At 41.9% G+C, this 27,331-nt stretch overlaps 1 protein-coding gene across 1 annotated transcript in view; it reads right to left on the bottom strand.

The window, feature by feature from the left end:
- Nucleotides 1–13,478: 13,478 nt before the first annotated feature.
- Nucleotides 13,479–27,331, bottom strand: part of NADK2 (NAD kinase 2, mitochondrial) — a 68,200-nt gene continuing 54,347 nt past the window's right edge. The window contains exons 8-12 of the mRNA XM_065406343.1: nucleotides 22,460–22,603; nucleotides 20,457–20,512; nucleotides 20,313–20,366; nucleotides 19,703–19,826; nucleotides 13,479–14,452 (exon numbers count right to left, since the gene is read on the bottom strand). Of these exons, the coding sequence (XP_065262415.1) occupies nucleotides 14,314–14,452; nucleotides 19,703–19,826; nucleotides 20,313–20,366; nucleotides 20,457–20,512; nucleotides 22,460–22,603 (517 nt within the window). The 3' untranslated portion in view covers nucleotides 13,479–14,313. The remainder of the gene's footprint in view (nucleotides 14,453–19,702; nucleotides 19,827–20,312; nucleotides 20,367–20,456; nucleotides 20,513–22,459; nucleotides 22,604–27,331) is intronic.

Below are 27,331 nucleotides of genomic sequence, written 5' to 3' on the forward strand. Positions count from 1 at the left end.
CTAAAAGCTACAGCTATGGATGAGTGTGCTTGGACTACACTCTTACTCTAGGACTGTCTTATTTGAAGACTTTCACAACATACTACTGTGTTCATCAGGACGGTGCAAATCTGTCATCCAGGTAAGATGCAAAAACCTACTTTAACTGAGCTTTTCCACACCATCACCAAGGGATTGGGGGGAAATGGAACATGCGAGAAAAACAAGTCCATGCAGCTTGAAGTGAGGTACAACTCTGTACACTGAAATTAAACTCCTAGCACAGTGATGGAATAGAAAATGCTTTAAATCCTGTCCAAATTAAATATTTAAGATGAATAAGATATGTTGGGCAGAGTCAACATGAGTATTGTAAAAGGAAATCATGCCTCACCCATTAGAATTCTTTAAGGGTATCAAGCATGTGGACAAGGGTAATCTAGTGTACTTTGACTTTCAGAAGGCCTTCACTGAAGTCCCACCTCAAAGGCTCTTAAGCAAAAGCAAGTAGTCTTGGGATAGAGGGAAGGTCCTTATGGATCAGTAAGGATCTGTACTGTTCAACATATTCATAAATGATCTGGAAAAGGGAGTAAACAGTAAGGTGGCAAAGTTTAGACCATACAAAATTACTCAAGATAGTCAAGTCAAAAGCAGACTTCAAAAAGTTAAAGGGATCCCACAAAACTGGGTCACAAAAAGGCAGATGAAATTCAGTGTTGATAAAAACAAAGTAATTCATGTTGGAAAACAGACTGCATTTTTGTATATATAGTTGGGATTAATTTAACACTTACCACTCAAGAAAGATCCTGGATATCATGGGCAAGTTCCCTGAAAACATCCACTCAATGTGCAGTAGCAGTCACAAAAGCTAATGTTAGGAACTATTAGGAAAGGGATAGACAAGACAGTAAATATAAGCCACTATATAAATCCATGGTATGCCCACACATTGAATACTGTGTGCAGTTCTAGTCAACTCATCTTATAAAAGATATTAGAATTGGAAAAGGTGCAGAGAAGTTCAACAATGATTAAAAGGGCATGGGACAGCTTCCATGAGGAGAGATTAAAAAAAAACTAGTACTGTTCAGCTTAGAAAAGAAATGACTGGGGAGGGGGGCAAGAGATGTCTATAAAATCATGAATGCTGTGGAGACAGTGAATAGGGAATTTATCCCTTCATATAAACACAAGAACAAGGGGGTCAGCCAATTAAATTAATAGCCAGCAGGTTTAAAACAAACATAAGGAAGTACTTCTTCACACAACAGACAATCAACCTGTGGGACTCGTTGCCAGGATGGTGTGAAAGTATAACTGGATTCAAAAAAGAATCAGATAAGTACATGGAGGATAGATCCATTAATGGCTATTAGCCAAGATGGTCAGGGACACAACTCCATGCTCTGGCTATCCCTAAACTTCTGACTGCCAGAATCTGGGTCTGGACAATAAGGGATGGATCATTCAATAATTGCCTGGTACTGTTCATTCTCTCTGAGGCATCTGGCACTGCCCACTGTCAAAGACAGTATACTGGGCTAGATGGACCACTGGTCTGACCCAAGATGGCCATTCATATGTCAACAACAAATCTAGCTCTCATTATATAGACAAGTGTGTAAAGATAGTTTAATTGTTTGGGGGGGAAAAGATTCAGTACTATTAATTAGGTAGATATAAATTAAGCAAAGCTTGCTGTAACCATAGTAGTAGCTTACAGGAAATCCTGAAACATTTATAACGAGGAGTCCTTGTGGCACCTTAGAGACTAACAAATTTATTTGGGCATAAGCTTTCGTGGGCTAGAACCCACTTCATCAGATGCATGGAGTGGAAAATACAGTAGCAGGTATATACACACACACACACACACACACACACACACACACACACACACACACACACACACACACACACACACACACACACACACACACACACAGTACATGAAAAGATGGGAGTTGCCTTACCAAGTGGAGGGGTCAGTCTAACGAGACAATTCAATTAACAGTAGAATACCAAGGGAGGAAAAATCACTTTTGTAGTGTCACAGCAAACCTGGTGGCTGAACTTTGTGACTTTGTCCTCACCCACAACTATTTCAGATTTGGGGACAATTTATACCTTGAAGTCAGCAGGACTGCTATGGGTACCCGCATAGCCTCACAGTATGCCAACATTTTTATGGCTAACTTAGAACAACACTTCCTCAGCTCTCGTCCCCTAATGCCCCTACTCTGCTTGTGCTACATTGATGATATCTTCATCATCTGGACCCAGGGGAAGGAGGCCCTTGAGGAATTCCACCAGGATTTCAACAATTTCCACCCCACCATCAACCTCAGCCTGGACCAGTCCACACAAGAGATCCACTTCCTAGACACTATAGTGCTAATAAGCGATGGTCACATAAACACCACCCTATTCCGGAAACCTACTGACCGCTATACTTACCTACATGCCTCCAGCTTTCATCAAGACCACATCACACGATCCATTGTCTACAGTCAAGCTCTAAGGGTATGTCTACACTACGAAATTACTCTGATTTTACAGAAGTCGATTTTTGGGAACAGATTGTATAAAGTCGAGTGCATGCGTCCACACTAAGCACGTTAATTTGGCGGTGTGCGTCCATAGTACCGTGGCAAGCGTCGACATTCCAAGCGGTGCACTGTGGTAGCTATCTCACAGTTCCCGCAGTCCCCGCTGCCCATTGGAATTCTGGGTTGAGCTCCCAATACCTGATGGGGCCAAAAATTTGTCACGGGTGGTTATGGGTAAATGTCGTCAGTCAACCCTCCCTCTGCCAAGCAATGGCAGACAATCATTTTGCGCCTTTTTCCCTGGATTGCCCGAGCAGATGCCATAGCACGGCAAGCATGGAGCCCATTCAGCTCGCAGCAGCAATGAGCATTGTAAACACCTCGCGCATTATCGTACAGTTTATGCAGAACCAGAAGCTGAAAAACCAGGCGAGGAGGCGACGGCAGCACGGTGAAGAGAATGATGAGGACATGGACACAGACTTCTCTCAAAGCGCGGGCCCCGGCAATGTGGACATCATGGTGTTAATGGGGCAGGTTCATGCCGTGGAACGCCGATTCTGGGCCTGGGAAACAAGCACAGACTGGTGGGATCGCATAGTGTTGCAGGTCTGGGATGATTCCCAGTGGCTCCGAAACTTTCGCATGCGTAAGGGCACTTTCATGGAACTTTGTGACTTGCTTTTCCTGCCCTGAACTGCAAGAATACCAAGATGAGAGCAGCCCTCACAGTTCACAAGCGAGTGGTGATAGCCCTCTGGAAGCTTGCAACACCAGACAGCTACCGGTCAGTCGGGAATCGATTTGGAGTGGGCAAATCTACTGCGGGGGTTGCTGTCATGCATGTAGCCAACGCAATCACTGAGCTGCTGCTATCAAAGGTAGTGACTCTGGGAAATGTGCAGGTCATAGTAGATGGCTTTGCTGCAATGGGATTCCCTAACTGTGGTGGGGCGATAGACGGAACCCATATCCCTATCTTGGGACCGGACCACCAAGGCAGCCAGTACATAAACCACAAGGGGTACTTTTCAATGGTGCTGCAAGCACTGGTGGATCACAAGGGACGTTTCACCAACATCAACGTGGGATGGCCGGGAAAGGTTCATGACGCTCACGTCTTCAGGAACTCTGGTCTGTTTAAACAGCTGCAGGAAGGGATTTACTTCCCAGACCAGAAAGTAACTGTTGGGGATGTTGAAATGCCTATAGTTATCCTTGGGGACCCAGCCTACCCCTTAATGCCATGGCTCAAGAAGCCATACACAGGCACCCTGGACAGTAGTAAGGAGCTGTTCAACTATAGGCTGAGCAAGTGCAGAATGGTGGTAGAGTGTGCATTTGGATGTTTGAAGGGTCGCTGGTGCAGTTAACTGACTCGCTTAGACCTCAGCGAAACCAATATCCCCATTGTTATTGCTGCTTGCTGTGTGCTCCACAATCTCTGTGAGAGTAAGGGGGAGACCTTTATGGCGGGGTGGGAGGTTGAGGCAAATTGCCTGGCTGTTGATTACGTGCAGCCAGACACCAGGGCGATTAGAAGAGCACATCAGGAAGCGCTGTGCATCAGAGAAGCTTTGAAAACCAGTTTCATGACTAGCCAGGGTACCGTGTGACAGTTCTATTCGTTTCTCCTTGATGAAAACCCGCCCCCTTGGTTGACTCGAATTCCCTGTAAGCCAACCGCCCTCCCCCCTTCGATCACAGCTTGGAAATAAAGTCACTATCGTTTAAAAACCATGTATTCTTTATTAATTGATTATAAAAATAGGGAGATAACTCACAAGGTAGCCCAGGTGGGGTCTGGGAGGAGGGAAGGAAAAGGCCACTTCAATACTTGTTGAATGACAGCCTTTTGTCCACTGGGGTACAGTGGTTGGGTGCCCGGAGCCTCCCCCCCTCCCCTTCTTGGGCGCCTGGGTGAGGAGGCGGCTATGGAACTTGGGAAGGAGGGAGGGCGGTTAAACAGGGGCTGCAGCGGCAGTCTCTCCAGCTGACGTTCCTGAACCTCCACCAGACGCCGGATCATGTTAGTTTGTTCCCGCAGTAGCCCCAGCGTTGCATCCTGCCTCCTCTGATCTTCCTGCCACCACCTCTCCTCATGTTCACTGGCCACTTTCCTGTCCTGTGTTATTGTGTCCCTCCACACTTTCTGCTGAGCTCTTTCAGGGCGGGACGCCTGAATGAGCTCAGAGAACATTTCATCGCGCGTGCGTTTTTTCACCATCTTATCTGAGATAGCCTTTGGGACGGAGGAGGGAGGCTTGAAACATTTGCAGCTGCGGGAGGAATAAAAGGGAGAGAAGTATTTAAAAAGATACTGTGACGGGTTGGATCACAGAACCCCCTTGGGAGCTGCCACCCAATGTGCAAAGACTACCCCTGCTTCTGTTTTCCCTGCCAGCTCAGGACTCCAGCACCCTGTCTTGCTGAGCCAGCCACTCCAGTCTGCTCTAACAAAGACTCAGGGTCTGAATCACTTGCCCCAAAGCTGCAAGTTTACCCGAAACCAGCTCACAGGAGTGTGCTTGTCTTTAGCACTCAGATGCCCAACTCCCAATGGGGTCTAAACCCAGATAAATCCGTTTTACCCTGCATAAAGCTTATGCAGGGCAAACTCATAAATTGTTCGCCCTCTATAACACTGATAGAGAGATATGCACAGTTGTTTGCTCCCTCAGGTATTAATACACACTCTGAGTAAATTACTAAATAAAAAGTAATTTTATTAAATACAGACAGTAGGATTTAAGTGGTTCCAAGTAGTAACAGACAGAACAAAGTAAGTCACCAAGCAAAATAAAATAAAATGCGCAAATCTATGTCTAATCAAACTAAATACAGATTATCTCACCCTCAGAGATGCTTCAGTAAGTTTTTCTCAGACTGGACACCTTCCAGGCCTGGGCACAATTCTTTCCCCTGGTACAGCTCTTGTTCCAGCTTACGTGATAGCTAGGGGATTCTTCATGATGGCTCCTCTCTCTCTCTGTTCTCTTCCACCCCTTTATATATCTTTTGCATAAGGCGGGGACCCTTTGTCCCTCTGGGTTTCCACCCCCTCCCCTCACTGGAAAAGCACCAGGTTAAAGATGGATTCCAGTTCAGGTGACATGCTCACATGTCACTGCAAGACTTCATTACTCACTTGCCAGCACACACATATACAGGGAGACTCACAGGTAAACAGCCATCTGCAGACAATGGGAGTCATCAAGATTCCAAACCATCATTAATGGCCCACACTTTACATAATTACAATAGGCCCTCAGAGTTACATTTTATATTTCTAGTTTTAGATACAAGAGTGGTACATTTCTACAAATAGGATGATCACACTCAGTAGATTATGAGCTTTGTAATGATACCTTACAAGAGACCTTTTGCACAAAGCATATCCCATTTGCATTATAGTCACTTATCCATTTTTTTATAAAACTATCCCAGTTACATTATATTCACTTATCATGTTTTTATAAAACCATGTAGACTGCACGTCACAGATACATTTTACAGAACAACGGGTATACTCTTTCACGGTGAACAACACTATTCACATTATATAAACACGTGATTTCAGTACAAGGTCATTTTTTGCATCTTATATTGAGTGCCTGCAGCTTTGGTGTTAGAGATCAAACACGCCGGGCAACAGAATTTGGCTTGCAGGCGGCCATCGTAAGCCATAGTCTTTCGGCTTCTGCAACCTTCATAACAGCAGCACCCTCCTTTCCCATACCAAGCAAAGCCCGCTGAGTTGTCCATTTAGGGCTGCGGTTTTCGTGTTAACGTGCAGCAGCAGAAACCAAACTACCCCAGCTCCCATCCTTTTCTCTGGGATAACCGCTTTAACCCTCCCCGCACCGCGTGGCTGGTATCAGGGAAGATCCCTGCTAGCCAAACGCGAACAGCTCAGCATGAAGCCCCCCCCCCCATCCTTTTCTCTGCGATGATCGCTTTAACCCTTCCCCAATCGCGTGGCTGGTATCAGGGAAGATCCCTGCTAGCCAAACGCGAACAGCTCAGCACCAATGCCCCCCCGCCCCCCCCACCGCTTGGCTAACTGCGGAGAGGATTTCTTTTCAGACACAGGCAAACAGCCCAGTAGAAACGACCACCTATGAATGTCCCCTTAATTAAATTCCCATATTTCAACCAGGTTACCATGAATGATATCACTCTCATGAGGATAACACAGAGAGATAAAGAATGGATGTTGCTTGAATGGCAGCAAACACCGGGACCATACGCTGCCAGGCTTTGTCATGCAATGATACCAGATTACTTGCTACTAGCATGCCGTGGTAAAGTGTCCTACCATGGGAGGACGGAATAAGGCTGCTCTACCCAGAAACCTTCTGCAAAGGCTTTTAGAGTACCTCCAGGAGAGCTTCATGGAGATGTCCCTGGAGGATTTCTGCTCCATCCCCAGACACGTTAACAGACTTTTCCAGTAGCTGTACTGGCCACGAATGCATCCCAAGTCCTCAGGGCAAATTAATCATTAAAAAACGCTTGCTTTTAAACCATGTTTTATATTTACAAAGGTACACTCACCAGATGTCCTTTCTACGGCTCCTTGGTCTGGGATACCGCCTTGGGAGGATTGGGAGAGTATTTCAGTCAGGGTGAGAAAAAGATCCTGGCTGTCGGGGAGAACGGTGTGCTGTGTGCTCTCCTCAACCTCCTCCTTCTCCTCATCTTCCCCGTCCGCAAAATCCTCAGGCATGGCGACTGAGAGTACCCCATCATCGGAGTCCACGGACAGGGGTCAGGTAGTGGTGGCGGCCCCCCCTAGAATTGCCTGCAGCTCAGCGTAGAAGCGGCATGTCTGCGGCTCTGTCCCGGAGCGTCCGTTTGATTCTTTGGCTTTCTGGTACGCTTGTCTCAGCTCCTTAAGTTTCACGCGGCACTGTGTTGAGTCCCTGTTGTGGCCTCTGTCCATCATGGCCTTGGAGATTTTTTTCAAATGTTTTGGCATTCCATCTTTTGGAACGGAGTTCTGATAGCACGGATTCGTCTCCCCATACAACGATCAGATCCAGTACCTCCCGTATGGTCCATGCTGGAGCTCTTTTTCGATTCTGGGACTGCATGGTCACCTGTGCTGTTGAGCTCTGCATGGTCCACCTGTGCTGATCAGCTCTCCATGCTGGGCAAACAGAAAATGAAATTCAAAAGTTCGCGGGGCTTTTCCTGTCTACCTGGCCAGTGCATCGAGTTCAGACTGCTGTCCAGAGCGGTCACAATGGTGCACTGTGGGATAGCTCCTGGAGGCCAATACCGTCGAATTGCATCCACACTAACCCTAATTCGAACTGGCAATGTCGATTTCAGCGCTACTCCCCTCATCGGGGAGGAGTACAGAAATCGATTTTAAGAGCCCTTTATGTCGACAAAAATGGCTTCGTTGTGTGGACGGGTGCAGGGTTAATTCGATTTAACACTGCTAAATTCGACCTAAACTCATAGTGTAGACCAGGCCTAAAATACAACTGCATTTGCTCCAATCCCTCAGACAGAGACAAACACCTACAGGATCGCTATCAAGAGTTCTTAAAACTACAATACCCACCTGGTGAAGCTAAGAAACAGATTGACAGAGCCAGAAGGGTACCCAGAAGTCACCTACTACAAGACAGGCCCAATGAAGAAAGTAACAGAACGCCACTAGCCGTCACCTAAAGCCCCCAACTAAAACATCTCCAGCGCATCATCAAGGATCTACAATCTATCCTGAAGGACGATCCCTTACTCTCTCAGACCTTGGGAGACAGGCCAGTTCTCGCTTACAGACAGCCCCCCAACCTGAAGCAAATACTCACCAGCAACTACACGCCACACAATAAAAACACTAACCCAGGAACCAAACCCTGCAACAAACCCCGGTGCCAACTCTGTCCGCATATCTATTCAAGGGACATCATCATAGGACCTAACCACATCAGCCACACAATCAGGGGCTCATTCACATCTGCACATCTACCAATGTGATATATGCCATCATGTGCCAGCAATGTCCCTCTGCCATGTACATTGGCCAAACTGCACAGTCTCTATGCAAAAGAATAAATGGACACAAATCTGACATCAGGAATTATAACATTCAAAAACCAGCAGGAGAACACTTCAGCCTCCCTGGTCACTCAATAACAGACTTAAAAGTGGCAATTCTTCAACAACAAAAACTTAAAAAACAGACTCCAACATGAAACTGCAGAACTGGAATTAATTTGCAAACTGGACACCATCAAATTAGGCCTGAATAAAGACTGGGAGTGGATGGGTCATTACAAAAACTAATTTTACCATACTAATTTCCCCCTACTGTTACTCACACCTTCTTGTCAACTGTTTGAAATGGGCCACCCTCATTACCATTACAAAAGTGATTTTTCCTCCCTTGGTATTCTACTGTTAATTGAATTGTCTCGTTAGACTGACCCCCCCACTCGGTAAGGCAACTCCCATCTTTTCATGTACTCTCTCTCTCTCTCTCTCTCTCTCTCTCTCTCTCTATATATATATATATATACACACACACACATACACCTGCTTCCACTCCATGCATCTGATGAAGTGGGTTTTAGCCCACGAAAGCTTATGCCCAAATAAATTTGTTAGTCTCTAAGGTGCCACAAGGACTCCTCATTGTTTTTGCTGATACAGACTAACATGGCTACCACTCTGAAACCTGAAACATTTATAATCACCATATTGGATTGAGCTATCTTATGCAGTTTTTTCAATGTTTTGATTTAGTAAAGTTTTACCTTAATTTCTTGATTTGCCAGTGGTTCCAGTCAGTGACCCCTAAAAGTTCATGCTGACTGGCAGAGGGCACCGGTATGCATAAGGGTTACAGGGATCCCCTGGGTCAGGTATGTACATTCTAGTTCACTGAGTACCACCTGTCTACCACAAGCCTGTGTTCACACTGGTCCTCAGTCTTTCTGACATGTATATGCAGATAACATGTAAGGAGATACACATACACACACACACACTTTATATATATATATATATATATATATATATATGAAATTATGTTCTTAAGGCCTTATAGTTAAAGGCAGGTCATTCAGAGGTAGTGTGCATTGAGACAGATTCCACAATATAGGTTTAATAGGGTAACCACTAGTATCTAACACAGTAGTTGCTGACCACTACACAACTCATAGCAGGAAGAAAATTACCAAAAGGCTGTGCCAGTACAGCTTGCCCACACAACTACTATGCTGGGACATCATCAGTTTAGCACAGAGTGCGACGTACATAAAACCAAAACAACGCTTCTGCAGGTTTCTGAACTAATCTGGCCTTAAACTGCTTGGCTTGAGAACTTACCAAATCAGAGTACAATGTTCTATGTCTGCAACTAGAACGGAGGAGTCCTGGACCTTCTGAGTATATTCATGTTCAAGCTGCAGTGCTCATTACCTGAACCTCCACTATCAGAGGCTTCCACTTTAGATTGAAGGTTTTTGTCTCAAGTTTAATGCAATAAATATAAAGGTGTCTCTGGCACCCTAAACACAAGCAATGCAAGTTTTTCCCTGGTTCAGGTTTGTCATTTTCAAATTTTAAATTAGAAAAAAAAGGTCATGTTGGCTAACTATATCCAAATGGTTCAAGAGCAAAGAACGTTGAATGTTAAACTAGAAGTTGTGTAACTGGCTAAAACATTCACAAGAAATTAGGAAGTCTCACCACAGGGATAAGTTTGGGACACATTTAAGTGGCAAGTTTCCCTTTTAAGTTCTGTGTAGGTCCTCTTAAGCAGGGGTGGGGAATCTATGGCCCGCGGACCGGTTCTGGCCCCTGCTTAATTTCATGAGGCCCACGGCAAGTCTACATGCCACGGTTTGGAAGCCCCAAGCCTCGGTGCCCCCCCCCTTTCCCCACTGAGGAGGGAAGCTAGGATTGGCAGGCTGTTAAATGTCTAGTCAGCTCCGCACAGCTCCCGAAAGCGACTGCACGTCCCTGCGGCCCCCAGGCACAGGGGCAATCAGGGAAGTTGCGCCCGCCCCCAGCGCCGGCTCCGTAGCTCCCATTGAACCGGAGCCAATGGGAGCTGCGGGGGCAGTGCCTGCGGGGGGCAGGCAGCGCACACCATGCAGAGCCACCTGGCCCCTCCACCTAGGGGCCGGACATGGCAGTCGCTTCTGGGAGCGGCACAGAGCCAGGGCAGGCAGGGAGCCTGCCTTAGACCTGCTGTGCCACTGACTGGGAGCCACCTGACGTAAGTGCTGCCCGGCCAGACCCTGCAAATCCCCTGCCCCAGGTCATAACCCCCTCCTTCACCCCAACCCCCTTCCCCAGCCTGGAGCCCCCTCCTGCACCCTAACTCCCTCCCAGACCTTGCACCCCCACCCCAACCACCTTCCCCAGCCCAGAGTCCCCTCCCACCACCCTGAACCCCTCATTTCTGGCCCCACCCCAGAGCCTAGGGGAAGCCCGCAAGCGTCAGCTCACCCCGCTGTGGGGGGAAGCCCCGAGCCTCCGCACCCCCCGCGGGGATGTGTGTAGCCCACGACTGATTTTTTCTGTGGATCAGTGGCCCGATTGAAAAAAGGTTCCCCACTCCTGCTCTAAAGAAACGTTTCCTGCTTAGCCAAATACTAACAAACATCAGAAAAACTGCATAGCAAGTCAAAAGATTTCAATAAATATTTAAAAGAGCACTTTCAACACAAAAGATACAGATAAGTACAAGGCGTGAAACAGTTTCATGTATCTCTCCAGATTTCATTTATTACATGTATGTATCAACATACCACTGTTTCTTTTTAAAACCAAAGAACGTCAAATTTTAGTTTAGCAAAATGTTAAGTGGTGTTAACTATTGCTTAACTGAAATGTTCTGGATTGAGCAGGCTGCTGAAATAGCTTTGTTTTTTGGAGTTAATACCAGTTTGGATGGACAAAGCAGTTAGAAAGTGTTGACTTCTGACATAAAAGTATCCTAGACTCTCAGATAAGTTGCTTATATTACATTCCTTTATAAACACTAGAATTTACCAAATTTTAAAAGGATTTTACACTTAATTTATATAATAGGCATGAGCTCTTCCTACTGATTTGTCCAATATGGATTTTTGACCCCATGCTAGTATTTCTAATGAGCACAAACTAACAGTTCCATCTCATTACTTTGGTTTGTGCACCAGCACCAAGAGCAGCAGAAATACAGTAAGTGATTAACTTCAGCTACAAAGCCAGTAGAGGGCACAAAAGAGCGGTTCAGGTCCACAAACTCATTTTGTGATTTTTTTTAATACTTATGAATCCAACTGATATTTGATACCAAGTCTTAAAAGCAGGTCAAAGACTGGAACTATACTACTTGGCAGTGTTGCTTTTAAGACACAGCATGCTCAATTTAAGGGTCTGAAACTCAAAAGCAAAAAAACCCATGTTGTTTAATCCATCCCTGTTCTAAATATTACAGCACATGATAGCTATCCTCATTTGTTTTGAGAGTCTTCACAATTTTTGCTGAGTGGAAGATGTAGTTTTTGCCCTACCTTTTAGTGTCCTTAAGTTAAATCATATTATTATTTGATTAACTTTAGTTTAAATACCATACAAATAAAGTGTTCTTAAAAGGTATTTAAATACTTAAAAGGCCTATTTTGGGGTTAGCACATTTAAAGTGCATATTTACATGGAGGAGAATGCAAAAACTACTGTTGAAAGGTGGATTATTTTTTATATAACAATGAATTTACTGGAATACTCTGGTTCCTGCACAGTACATCTCTCTGTTAAAAAAAGGGATTAATCCACAATGTGGACTAACATTCACTTTTAGAACAAATGTGCAGGTTTTTTGCAATAGACATGTAGAAGAGCATCAGTTTGGTAACAGTAAAACTCAATAGTTTCAAAAGAGCTTAATGGGCTATTTTGACTCCACCTTCCCACTTGCAGCCCAAAGAGCTTTCAAGTGGACATTTATGCCACATTTCAGTCTACAGCAATTTTTTTTTTTTAAAAGAAAAGATTATATCTAAAGTGTGCATAAACCTGTAACTATAACTGATCTCATTACAATGGCTTCATTGGTTTAACCATCTCAGGGCTCTTCCTCTTAACATTTAACTGGAGTTTAACTTTTCATGCTGAGTACAGAGAAAATAAGGCTGTTTAAACTACTTATTTGATAAGGGTAAAATCATTCATCTACTTGCTCCACCTGTAAAGTAAGAGTTTATCATTTCAAAATCTAAACAATAAATACATTGACTGCCATTAGAACTTCTGAGTAAATCTGCAGTATAAATATCTTCAAACAAGTATCATTTGAAGAATAACGTCTGAAATAAAAGTTCATTCTGCAGTAGAAACAAGCCCTTTTTGTTGCTATTAAGTCACATGCATAAAATTCAAACTGTTATCTTAGTTTTGCCCAGTTCTGCCCTGCAATCCACATGCTACTCAGCACACCACCTTTCCCGAGATTATCATAAAGTTGCGTACAGTTTCTGTGGATAACAATGGGCTTTTCTCTTTTGCAGACACGTTGTGCTTAAATACTTATCTGCATAAAGAAGTTGTGTGTATGGGACCAAAAGCATAAATTGGTCACAGTCAGTTGAGAGTGTCAGCAGAATAATTTAGCACTTACATAGGGCTCTTTATCCATAAATATCAAAGTATTTAATTTCCCTTCAAAATGCTAGCTCCATTCTACAAATGGGGAAAAGAGGTATAGAGGTTAATCCTGGGCCCCATCCATTAGACCCTAATGTCTCCCATACATGTTTGGCATACAAAAAGAATGGTATGTGATTTCTCTGCATCTTCAGAAGTATAGTTATGAAGCAGATCAAGTACTCAATTTAAAACCAAGTCATTTTACTTACTAACTCCAAATATCGCTTTTTTTAAAACCCAAACTATATAATTCTATACCATTCTCTTCAACTGTCTGATTGACAGAATACTTGCTGGCCAGTTAATGTATTAATTGAAGCAGCATAATTTATTGTAGTTAAAATAATTTGTATTAAAAAGTAGATTTATAGCAGGCAACAACAACAACAACAAAAATCTAGATTTCAGATGAAACATAGGGAAGAGTTACCTCACTCAAAATAAATGAGTTTTTCTAGTCACCGGAACAAACATTTTCCAAAAAAAAGTCCTGAAGTAGATACCAAAATAGTAGAAAATCACTGGAAGAGCTGAAAGATCTACCACAAACCATACCACAAAGTAGCATTGTAAAAGTCTGAAGAGGGTACAAAAAAAAAATCTCCATTTCAGTTAGGCCAACATCAAGATTTATTTTCCAAAGTCTATTCTTTATGCTTGCATCAACTCAATGAATCTTAGCATACTTTTCTGTAAAAGTATAATATGTATGCAGGGTTGAAGTGTTTGGTTCATTCAGTTCCAGACTGCTATGAAAAAACTGTACAGTTGAATATTCAAGGCTAACCACTTTATTTCATTTGAACCCATCTACCTAATTTTTAAAAAAAGTGTTCTGTCACATTCATCTTAAAAGGTTAAAAAAATCACATTTCACTGAAGTTAGATACATTTCCTTTGTGTCAGGTGCAATAAAGCTCAAAAAACAGTTTTTTCCAAGATTTCCCCATCCCAGGAATGGGAAATGATTTCAGGTCTCTTCTCAATATTCTTGCATCAAGAGAAGAAAATTTTCCAACTTAAAATAATGCAGCATTCTGATGTACTGTCTATCTCTGCAGTGATTCCCTTTTCCGGGTGCAGGATTTAGTAGGATTTCAACAGACTGTATTAAATTTCTTCATTCTTCTAGCAAAACAGTGCGCAAAGCATCTTCTGTATTGATCAATATTGAAGCTATTGCCCCATCATTAAACTCAAAAGAAGTTCCTCCATCTACCACCATACAGGCATCCCAACAACGTGACCGGACACAAACCCTGCAAAACGAAAAAGAAAAGAAAAAAAAAGACAAGTGATCAAGTGTCTTGAACAAGTGTTACACTCAGATTTCCAATAAAATAGTTAGAAAATACACTACTTCCCTACACTACAGTTTTGGACAAGGGGTTAGTTCTCATAGACTGAATAGCCCCTTTTCTTTTATGTGTTAGTAAATCAGAAAAAACATCCCAAGCCAGGGTCGATAAAAATAGATTTTTTTAAATTTAAATTAAATACATTTATTTTAAAATAATCAAAGTTTGTTTTTAAAAAAATAAACCTATTTAAAATTACACTTGAAACTGACAGCCTACTTTAAGGCCTAAACTTACTATAATCTAGTAAAATAATTTAAATTAAATAAAAAATATTAAGCAGTATATGTTTGCTGGCAAGTTTTAAACAAAGTCAAAGCACTGAACTGGTGGAAGTCACTGGGTCAGGAGAAGGAATCAGAAATTGTTGAACTGCAGAACTAGCTTTTGACAGCAGCAGCTTCTTCTGTACTTACAGAAAGAATATTTTCTTTATTTCAGTTTATTCAACTAGTTCAATTAAATGACTACCTAATCCAATGTTGAGACACTAATTGGGAGTTAGAAAAGCAGGAAAGCGTGCTTTCCTCTTCCAATCTACAAATAAAAACTAGATGAGTGGATGAAATCTACCAGTTCTAAAATCTTGAAGGACATAGTGACCAGAAACAATCTGTTCAATTCACTTCATAGAATCATAGAATATCAGGGTTGGAAGGGACCTCAGGAGGTCATCTAGTCCAAACCCCTGCTCAAAGCAGGACCAACCCCCAACTAAATCATCCCACCCAGGGCTTTGTCAAGCCTGACCTTAAAAACCTCTAAGGAAGGAGATTCCACCACCTCCCGAGGTAACCCATTCCAGTGCTTCACCACCCTCCTAGTGAAAAAGTTTTTCTTAATAGCCAACCTAAACCTCCCCCACTGCAACTTGAGACCATTGCTCCTTGTTCTGTCATCTGGTACCACTGAGAACAGTCTAGATCCATCCTCTTTGGAACCCCCTTTCAGGTAGTTGAAAGCAGCTATCAAATCCCCCCTCATTCTTCTCTTCTGCAGACTAAACAATCCCAGTTCCCTCAGCCTCTCCTCATAAGTTATGTGCTCCAGCCCCCTAATCATTTTTGTTGCTCTCCGCTGGACTCGTCCCAATTTTTCCACATCCTTCTTGTAGTGTGGAGCCCAAAACTGGACACACTACTCCAGATGAGGCCTCACCAATGTCGAATAGAGGGGAACGATCACGTCCCTCGATCTGCTGGCAATGCCCCTATTTATACAGCCCAAAATGCCATTAGCCTTCTTGGCAACAAGGGCACACAGTCGACTCATATCCAGCGTCTCGTCCACTGTAACCTCCAGGTCCTTTTCTGCAGAACTGCTGCCTAGCCATTCGGTCCCTAGTCTGTAGCAGTGCATGGGATTCTTCCGTCCTAAGTGCAGGACTCTGCACTTGTCCTTGTTGAACCTCATCAGGTTTCTTTTGGCCCAATCCTCTAATTTGTCTAGGTCCCTCTGTATCCTATCCCTACCCTCCAGCGTATCTACCACTCCTCCCAGTTTAGTGTCATCTGCAAACTTGCAGAGAGTGCAGTCCACACCATCCTCCAGATCATTAATGAAGATATTGAACAAAACCGGCCCCAGGACCGACCCTTGGGGCACTCCGCTTGATACCGGCTGCCAACTAGACACGGAGCCATTGATTACTACCCGCTGCGCCCGACGATCTAGCCAGCTTTCTATCCACCTTATAGTCCATTCATCCAGCCCATACAGATGATACTTGCTTTAATAAATCAGTTTTAAATGCAAAACATGTTTTGATAAGAAAAAAGTTTATCATAAAATGTATGTATCTAGCACATTTAAAGTAGTTTTATTTAACTAATAAAATCATTTTACAATGTTTGTGTTTGTACATTAATTGAATTTGAATTTCCATCCAAATAGATGGCACAAATCACAAGTAAAATAATTAACCATCTAGTACAGTGTTTTTCAACTTTTTTTCATTTGCAGACGCCTACATTGCCGCTTCAGACCCCTTTGGAAATCTTAGACATACTTTGCAGACCCCCAGAGGTCTGCGAACCACAGGTTGAAAACCACTGATTTAGTAAATAAGAAACGTATCATTCATTTTGCAATGTAATTAAAAAATTGAAAATGAATAATCCTAATAAGTGTAAAATAAGCTATATAAAAAGGTATATAGATATAACGTTTGTTCCTAGTTAGCAAAAAGAAATATTAAATTTAGTGTAAAGGCTGTATTTAATTGCAAACCAACCACTAAGAATCAACCGCACTTGAGGAAAATAAGTACAAATGCAAAACAAGGTTAAAAATCAATTATTTAAATCAATCCACCCTGTCCCCATCCATATAGAATCCCACTGAAAGAATGCACTATTCTTCAAGCATCTTTTCAAACGAACTTCAAACTGTATTAAACAGTAAAAAATATACAGTATTAGCACTTTGCTTAGGAGAGGGAAGGAATCTACATGAAGGATGAAAGTAGCCATCCAAATGCCATCCAGCCAGAATTACACTGTCTGCTAGAAAAGAAAGACAGCCCACATAGTGCGACTGTTCAAATAATGAGAATGCCGTAGCTCAGTTAAGTTTTGAAAGGAAGCTACAATTAAACCCATTTAATACTGACTTGCTTAATGGAAGATTTCTTACAAAACTCCATGGAACGTGAGCCAGTTCAGCACAATGCTACCTATTTGATGTCCAATTAAAGTCATGAACATCAATTTGTCATTGCATACAGCACAAGCAATTTCAGTATTTCCAATTAGCAGCACTAATGATTTTCAAACAAGGTGAAAGGTTTACACATTCTTCATTGTATGCGAAACAAATGTGGGCAGATGGGCATGATTTTGCCTTTTACCGCTAAGGAAGTGCAAGCTTGAAGGTGATATTGCTTATTAGAAAATCCCTTATGTAGAACTGGCTGATTACTGTCAATATTAAATGAGTTTGACTACACGTATTTTAAGCTAAAACTTTACCTATAAATTTTCTAGAAGCAGCCTCTTCTAATACTGAACAAAACACCAACAGACATTGCCACTATCATATTCTTCCAGTTAACTTACCTTTAAAATGAAAAGGAATTCAACTGTTGGGGTTTATCCTTCAGAACGTGTAGAAAGTGAGAGTGGTATTAATAAAAAATAAGTTTTCAAAAATGTCACACTGACCAAAAATGGGACAGCAATTAAAGCAAGAAGAATCCTAAAGCCATTAATCTACACTTACACATGTGGGGACTTCTGTGAGCAGGGATGGATTAAGGCATAGATGGGCACTATAGTCCCAAACCCTGGTTCCAGATACAACACAATCAAGTCAGAACGTAAATGTTCATTTAAAAAAAGAGTAAAGTTTCTATCCTTATGGTCACAAAGAAAAGTTTGAAAATGTGACAAGCCTGAGAATGCAGAAAGTCTGAAACAATAGCTCTGAGACGTGTGAACTGGCCTATGTATCACCCCAGAAATTGGTATGAGTGTGAGACAGAAGAATGCAGTAGGTCCAGCCCACACACCCATGTAGATTCACCCCCACTGCTAAGTAAGTACTGGCCCTTACCCATGCTGCTCCCAGAGAGAGGGAGGCTCCTGCTGCCACTCCTGGGGGATGTTAATGGGGCCACTGCCACAGCATCTCCATCACCATCACTTCAGATGGGGGGGGGAGGGGACAGGACCACAATAAGAAAAGAGGGCTTCAGGGGGCCTTGTGTTGGGGTAGAACTAGCACCCCCGATTGTCTTAATCTTGTTTTGCCCCCCCATGAGCAATCCACATGTAGTAAAAACTATTTTGAAACATTGCTCTACTGTACATTATCTAGAACTCAGCACTTTCCATAACCTATCTGTAATAAGAAGTACAATGCAACCATTTAGAAGAATGAATGAATGTCATTAGAAAAATGATATTCAATCAATGAATGTCATTAAATTCTATTTATCATAGCTCATATCTTATAACAAATATACTCAAGTATTACAATAGCTCAGTATAACCTACAACTCCAGGCCAAAAGCCTTCAGAAACAGACACCTTCTTCCAACCATGCTTAAACTAGGAAAAAAGCTCCAGTGAGGCCAAAGACCAATCCTTAAAAAACAGATCCCTGAGCAACAACAGTTTTACCAACGAATGGACAGCTCTCTACTGCCGATAAACAGCAGCGGCACAGCTGTGCTGCTGTAAGCTGTGCAGTGTAGACGTAGCCTTAGTCTGGACGGCTTGAGGAAGACCTGTCAAATTAAAAGCTTCAATATTTTCATAGGGATGAGGAGGACATTTTATAGACCCTTATGCTCCCGCTACCACCCATGCGTTTTCTGCAAGCAAAGTCTCATTTTACTACAAACTTCCTATTAGGCAAGGGTTCTGTCAGACTTCCTAAGAAAAGGAGTTTCTAACCAGCCCACAGAAAGACAGGATCAGCAATTCCTTTGCAAGGGAGCATTGGTGTGCAGAGAGGAAAAGGAGGTGGCAGAATCTGTTTTAAAGGCTGTATGAATGGTGTCCATTGCTGGGAGAAAGGAAACAGTGACTCACCTCCTTTATTGAGGGTGACTATCTTTCCAAAAGTCACATCACAATTTCATAGAAACAAAGCAATCTTACTTTGGGGGGAGTGGGGGGTGGAATTTCAAGGCTTAATCTATTAAATTGGAATGAGATTATTCGGCATTTTACCTCTCCACTGTCCCACCTTTAACTTTGTACCAAACAAACCTAGTGTAAATTTATACTCAAATAGAATGTCTCCAATACAGAATAAGCAAATGGTGGTGAGCATTAATTGTTAAGAACTCATCCCATATCAAAAGCTTCCTGCTTTAATAGTTTTCCTCTACTACTATTTCTGGGGGGCCTCGATCACATTTAGACCTCAGCATGTTGAGTAAACTCCCTAGTTTTGTTCAGTTTAATATTGTTTATATTTTTGCCCATCTCATGTGATCTATTCAGGTGAAGTGAAATTCTTTCCTTGGTCTGCTCAATTAGTCCTGAAAGCATCTAAGAGAAAGGAGGACACTTGCTTCCGACTCAGTATGGACACAGAAACCTGAGTATCAAGCACATTTAAGTCAAGCTCTCAGGCTACCTATTTTATTTTACATATTAGTTAAACATTAAGTGTTAAATTACATGTATAGGCAATACTTACTTTGAAAAGAACCCACGCTGCAGACTACTTGAAAAAACCCGGTTTGCAATAGGCTCTCGAATACTGAAAAACATCTTTGGTTCTTCTGGACTATACAGCAGGGAGTCATTATATTCATTTGTTACTGTAAGTACAAAAATTGGATCATCACTTTCTCTAGAGGAGTTAGTAATTCTCAAGGCTGTACATTCCAAGCAGAGGAACAGTTCCACTATCAAACTGTTTAGACAGCATTTATGATTTTTAGAAGTGCCCAGTTAGAATGAAAAAGATGCATCTTTACAGGAGGAGTCATTACAGTTCCATTGAATGACTAACCACTGAGTGGCGCTCTCAATTCAGAACCATTATTCAAAGTATCAGTTCTCAATTGTAAAGAGCTGAAATTCTCTAACAAAATATTTATGCCTATTACACATTAAAGATTCTTGAATTGCAGATCATACGGTACATTATATTTAATTAAATGTGCTTCCTCTTAAGGAAAAACTACTGTTTAGTGTAACAAAGCACTTTTAAGTGCTGTAATTGTTAAGTAATAGAATACAATCAATATGAATTATTAAAAAAATGCTATAAAACTACTAAAAAAGTTGTCATTTTCACTAACCTTTCTGTATTAATTCCCTGCTCAAAGGAAGATTCAAGCTCTCATGCTTTTTAGCTGTTGAACCAAAGGAAGAAAAGGACCCAATTAGACAGGATCATCTTCAGATAAAATTAACATGTAATGCTGTGTGTGCTGTCAACTCACCAATCTTAAGGATCTCTTCAACAGCCTGGGTTGCCACCTTGTTAATATTATAGGACCTAAACATGGAAGTAAAGATAGTGTTTGGTAAGTAACACGTGCTGACAAAATCTCTTCTATAAAGATTTCAAAATTATCCAGGAGAAAAAAAATGTTTGTAATCAGGGTTGAGTAAAGATGATAACCATTTCAGAAAATGCCTTAACACAACTTTTAGATTAAAAATCATCTACATTTTGGAAAGCATAGTAATCCAAAATTGAAGTTTCACTTAAATAATTAAAAGATTTGAAACACACAAGTAAAGTTATACAAATAATCTTAATTCTGCCTCGGTCACTATCCTTAGATCCACCAAGCAATAGCTGGCAATTGTTTTCTTTATATCTAAAAGAAAATCAATTCAAAACCTGCAAATTGAACAGTCTATGTGCATATCCCTCTTGCCCTCATTCTTCCACCTACTTATTGGACCTAGGGTTGCCAACCCTCCAGAATTGTCCTGGAATCTCCAGGAACGAAAGATTAATCTTTAATTAAAGACTGTTGTGATGAAATCTCCAGGAATATGTCCAGCCAAAACTGGCAACACTAATTGAACCTGATTCTCATTTACAAAGACTCCTTTCCATTACTTTGGCAGTGTAAAAGGGACTTAAAATGGAGCATATTTATGCTTGAGTAGCGTAAAGGTGCCTGAGCGTAAATTAGAATCAGGCCCATTAGGTCTTCTAATTTAATAGAAGACCTAATGGGTCTGATTCTCATTAAGGCAGGCTTTACACCACTCAAACACATATATATTTATGCTTTAAGGCCCCTTTATACCACCAGTGTAATGTAAAGAGTCTTGGTGTAAATGAAAATCAGGCCCATTATGTTTTGTATTAAATTAGATTAGAAGGCTCTTTGAGACGGGGACTGTCTTTTACTATGTTTTTATACAGTACAGTAGCACAAGGCCTTGATCCTGTATTAATTTCCTGCGCAAAGGAAGAATCAAGTTCTCTTGCTTTTTAGTTGTTGAACCAAAGGAAGAAAAAAGCCCAGTTAGACAGGATTTAGGCACTACTGGAACAAAAGCAACAGAATCTGCTATAAACTTCAACCTTTGCCATCTTGTGCTCCAGATTCATTTTAAAAGTTGCTGTTTCTAACACTTAAGATTGTGAAGATAATCATGAAAATAGGAATAGTGAAGTGTTGTCTTTTTGTGTGCAGGAAGCATCCATGTGATCTGCCCCATTCATCTCACTGGATTTTTAACTTTGAAACTGAGTCGTCTTTCAGTGACTTAACTATTGTATTGTTATCCATCAGGCATCACCCATCCGGAATCGTCTGCCTAATGTACATTCCCAGCTGCCAAACACTGCAGCAGCTCACCCTACTCAGCTGCTAAGCCCTCCATGCTCATCCTCAACAACTACCACCTGAAATTATGTATTTTCCAATACAAAATTCTGCAGTACAATGAAAACTGAAAAAATGTGTGGACAGTGTGAAACAACAATTTATTATAAAAAACACAGGGGCTACATTGAATTGAGTGACACGAAATTTGGTGGACTCTGCAAATCCAACAGAGGCTGGCTCCTTCCCCCTCCCCAGCCACCTCTCATCTACAGGTGGCTTCTCCCTCACATTTCTCCTGACCAAACCCTGTGTCCCCAATGTAGTTTTCAGTCTCCCGATCCTCCAAGATTTTCCCTTTCCATCATGTGCTTGTCTGTCTGCCACTCCCAGCCACGAGAGCCATGATAGGCAGAAAAACTGAGCACATATTGGTCAATGATTTTTCTTTTAAATTATGCATTAGTTATTCATCAGATAGAAACTTGGTTTGTGGCAACTCATATATTGCTCCAAATAATTGGCCTGATGTGTTAGAAGCTAAAGAAAATGAGCATATCAGAGAACAGTTTTAGAAACTTCAAGTCATTCAAAATTTGTTTCAGATGAGAAACATTTAGTACTTTAATATTAAAATAGTGACACTAACTTACCAGGCTTTTGATCCTGTTCCAGTGCATACATTGAGCCCTGAACTCTTCTGCTTTTCCCATGGACCATCATCAACTGATACCTCATAGTAGGAGGCCCTATGAAGCGAGAATTTAAAACTGGGTTTGCAGGACTTATAGTTCACCCTGAATAAGACAGAACACATAGCCCTATATCAGGCATGTATAAATCCAGAAGGACCAGTTTCAAATATGGCTGACAATTTCACAACAGAGTTTTGTACAGTTAACTTTTGATATGGAGGTAAGTATTGCTTTACTTAAAAAAAAAAAAAAACACTCATGAGACAGCAAACTACTTTGCTAGCATAAATATTAATTTGCATTGCTACACCTGCAGGAAATCAAAGTTAAACTATTTTAGTAAAACTTTCAAAGTTGTCCAATCAACACAATGTTAAATTTGAAAATTGTGTTTCTACTAGAAAATAGCTTCCATCTACTACAAAATAGCTTATGACATGTTTTGAAGATTCTAGTATTTTCCACATTTCAACATGAACTTTGCTAAGCAGATTCTTCAACTGTTGATACCATTCATATTGCATTCCATGCAGGTGAGGAACTCTTTATAGTTTATATACTGGTCACAACTTTGTGTACAGCTGGGATTTCTGTGCTTTCTGAAATGGAATTACATATGCAACTATCTCCACTTGTACAGTTATTGAACTACTGCATAAACTATGCTAATGCCGTCATTTGGTCCCATGTTACCAGATTACATCAGAAAACTCAAACTGGTAGGAAATTCCAGTGAACAGAAAAATTCTAATGCCAGTAAGTAAGAGCAAAGCTTCAAACTTGAATTTGTGATCACTTCAATAGCAAGTTATAAATACAGCTGGATTCTTCAAATAGCTTTGACTTAATTAAAATCACCAAGATTTGGTTTTGCTCTATACAAATTCCTTTTAAACTATAAATGTAGTAAAGTAGTCATCTTGTTACATGACTGTCTTGGAAAGCAATTACTTTTCTGTGCAATGCATTATGGTACATCTGCTAAGCTACACTGAGAGTGGCATTTTTCTTTAAGTCTCAAAACTTCCCTGGGCTAGAGCTGCTGAAATATGAGAGGGTCCTGTGGCACCTTTAAGACTAACAGAAGTATTGGGAGCATAAGCTTTCGTGGGTAAGAACCTCACTTCTTCAGATGCAAGTAATGGAAATCTCCAGAGGCAGGTATAAATCAGTGTGGAGATAACGAGGTTAGTTCAATCAGGGAGGGTGAGGTGCTCTGCTAGCAGTAGAGGTGTGAACACCAAGGGAGGAGAAACTGCTTCTGTAGTTGGATAGCCATTCACAGTCTTTGTTTAATCCTGATCTGATGGTGTCAAATTTGCAAATGAACTGGAGCTCAGCAGTTTCTCTTTGGAGTCTGGTCCTGAAGTTTTTTTGCTGTAAGATGGCTACCTTAACATCTGCTATTGTGTGGCCAGGGAGGTTAAAGTGTTCTCCTACAGGTTTTTGTATATTGCCATTCCTGATATCTGACTTGTGTCCATTTATCCTCTTGCGTAGTGACTGTCCAGTTTGGCCAATGTACATAGCAGAGGGGCATTGCTGGCTACATTGATGACATCTTCATCATCTGGACCCATGGGAAGGAGACCCTGGAAGAATTCCACCATGATTTCAACAGCTTCCACCCCACCATCAACCTCAGCCTGGACCAATCTACACGGGAGGTCCACTTCCTGGACACCACAGTACAAATAAGCAATGGCCACGTTAACACCACCCTATACCGAAAACCCACCGACCGCTATGCCTACCTTCATGCCTCCAGCTTCCACCCCGGGCACACCACACGATCCATCGTTTACAGCCAAGCACTGAGGTACAACCGCATCTGCTCCAACCCCTCAGACAGAGACCAACACCTACAAGATCTTCACCAAGCATTCTCAAAACTACGATACCCACACAAGGAAATAAAGGAATAAATCAACAGAGCCAGACGTGTACCCAGAAGCCTCCTGCTACAAGACAGGCCCAAAAAAGAAACCAACAGAACTCCACTGGCCATCACCTACAGCCCTCAGCTTAAACCTCTCCAACGCATCATCAGTGATCTACAACCCATCCTGGACAATGACCCCTCACTTTCACAGACCTTGGGAGGCAGGCCTGTCCTCGCCCACAGACAACCTGCCAACCTTAAGCATATTCTCACCAGCAACCACGCACCGCACCATAACAACTCTAACTCAGGAACCAACCCATGCAACAAACCTCGATGCCAACTCTGCCCACATATCTACACCAGCAGCACTATCACAGGACCTAACCAGATCAGCTACAACATCACCGGCTCATTCACCTGCACGTCCACCAATGTTATATATGCCATCATGTGCCAGCAATGCCCCTCTGCTATGTACATTGGCCAAACTGGACAGTCACTACGCAAGAGGATAAATGGACACAAGTCAGATATCAGGAATGGCAATATACAAAAACCTGTAGGAGAACACTTTAACCTCCCTGGCCACACAATAGCAGATGTTAAGGTAGCCATCTTACAGCAAAAAAACTTCAGGACCAGACTCCAAAGAGAAACTGCTGAGCTCCAGTTCATTTGCAAATTTGACACCATCAGATCAGGATTAAACAAAGACTGTGAATGGCTATCCAACTACAGAAGCAGTTTCTCCTCCCTTGGTGTTCACACCTCTACTGCTAGCAGAGCACCTCACCCTCCCTGATTGAACTAACCTCGTTATCTCCACACTGATTTATACCTGCCTCTGGAGATTTCCATTACTTGCATCTGAAGAAGTGAGGTTCTTACCCACGAAAGCTTATGCTCCCAATACTTCTGTTAGTCTTAAAGGTGCCACAGGACCCTCTGTTGATTTTTACAGATTCAGACTAACACGGCTACCCCTCTGATACTTGAAATATGAGAGTTAGTTCTGTTTATAAAATCCAGTCTAGATCATGAAATCTAGCTTCCTGATAAACACAGTATGTCAGCAGCACACATTCATTAGTAACATTTGAGTCACACTTCAAAAGCTCTTCTTAGAAAGTGAGCTGTATGGATGATGAAAACGCTTATCTGGATAGGCTGGGAAGCCTACACCTTGAAACCTGGTCCTAACTGGCTTCATTTTTGTACATGAACCCAGAGTTTTAAATGAGCACATTTTTAAAGAACTCAACATAGAAAGATGGAGGAAACTGAAACCAAGTTATTAAGAAATGGAGCACAGATAAAGTAGACTAACCTGTCAAAGATACGACAAGCACCCTCAAAGCAAGTTTAGAATAGACAGTAGTTATTCCAATATCATTACTCATTTTCTTTACTGACCTGCTCAGTAAGCTCTTGTAGGGAACTTTAAAGCCTTTCCTAGTAGGTTCTTTCCACTGTTACTGGGACAAAAGAGAGGGGGAAGGAGGGCAGGTCGTGGAATGGACATGTGCAACACACCTACAAGAACAGTTAGAGAAAGGTAGGTAACTGGTTTTTCTTCAAGTGCTTGAACATGTCCATTCCACTGTAAGTCACACATGAGCAGACAAATACGGTGGTGGGCTCAGAGTCTACTTGAATAGTGACTGAAGGACAACTCATCCAAAATGGCATTATCCTGCACTGACGGAAAATAGCATAAGAAGAAGCGAAAGTGTGGATTGATGACCAGTCGCAGCTTTGCAAATGTCTAAGATTGGCATGAGAGCCAAGAAAGCTGCCTTCGTTGCCTGTGTTCTAGAAGAACACGCTGTGACGCTGTCTGGTAGGTCGCCAGCTCAGACCACAGCAGCAGGCTAACAGCAATCAAAGGAGTGTCAAAAGACATGGTAATGTGTGTTGGCACAATTCAAAGGAAATGTGATGGTATTGTCTTCATTTATCTGTAATCTGCTGAATGTTATTACATTACAATGTGCATTATACACACACACACACACATATATATATATATATATACACACACACACACACACATATACACATACATACATAAACACACACCTGTACTTATTTAGCCCTAAATCAAAGGATGTATTAGTGTTTAGAAGAGAATTTACTCAATGTGTAGAACCGCACGAAAACTAATGGACTGTCTGGATGTCTGTAATTAAATGTATTATGTATGTCTATGTAACTGAATTGCCCATTAACCAGGACTGAATCGTTAGAACTGCAAATGAGAAGCACGCTAACTTCAAAGCATGGGTCGTTGCGTTCAACAACGGGAAATCTACAGACTCATGGTGTGCTGGGAACACTGTGCCAGACAGCTTTTCAGGGGAGACAGCTATAAGAATGAACCCTGGAAGCGACCCTATATCTCTGGACTCTGAGTCTGACAGGGAGAATTCTGAGCAATTGGACTGAGATCCCCAAAGGCATTTTGGGTAATCCTGAGAGACTTATGAAAAACCAGATTACTACATCTCTGCTACCATTTGGACTGAAATTCTGATTCACCTGTAATGTGTTTTACCTGCTTTAATCTCTCAAAAACATATTTCTTTTCTTAGCTAATAAATCTTAGTTTATCAGAGAAATTGGCTACAGCATTGTCTTTGGTGTGAGATCAAGAGTATCCGTTGACCTGGGATAAGTGACTGGCCCTTTGGGGGTGGGAGTGACTTAATGTGTGGTGAATTTTGGTTTTAATAACCTTTCATCACTTAGTCCAGTTTGCCTGGGTGGCAAGATGCACTGAAAAGCCTAATGGGGACTGTTTGTGACTCCACAGTAAGACTAATATAGCAATTCAGAAGTGCACAGTTGTTACCGGCTTGGTGAAATCTAAGTATAGAATATACCACCAGTTTGGGGCGTCTGCCCTGTTCTCTGACAGTTTGACCTGAGATTGGCACTCTCAGATG

Source organism: Emys orbicularis, chromosome 6, assembly GCF_028017835.1.
Source record: "Emys orbicularis isolate rEmyOrb1 chromosome 6, rEmyOrb1.hap1, whole genome shotgun sequence".
NCBI classification, from domain to species: Eukaryota; Metazoa; Chordata; order Testudines; family Emydidae; genus Emys; species Emys orbicularis.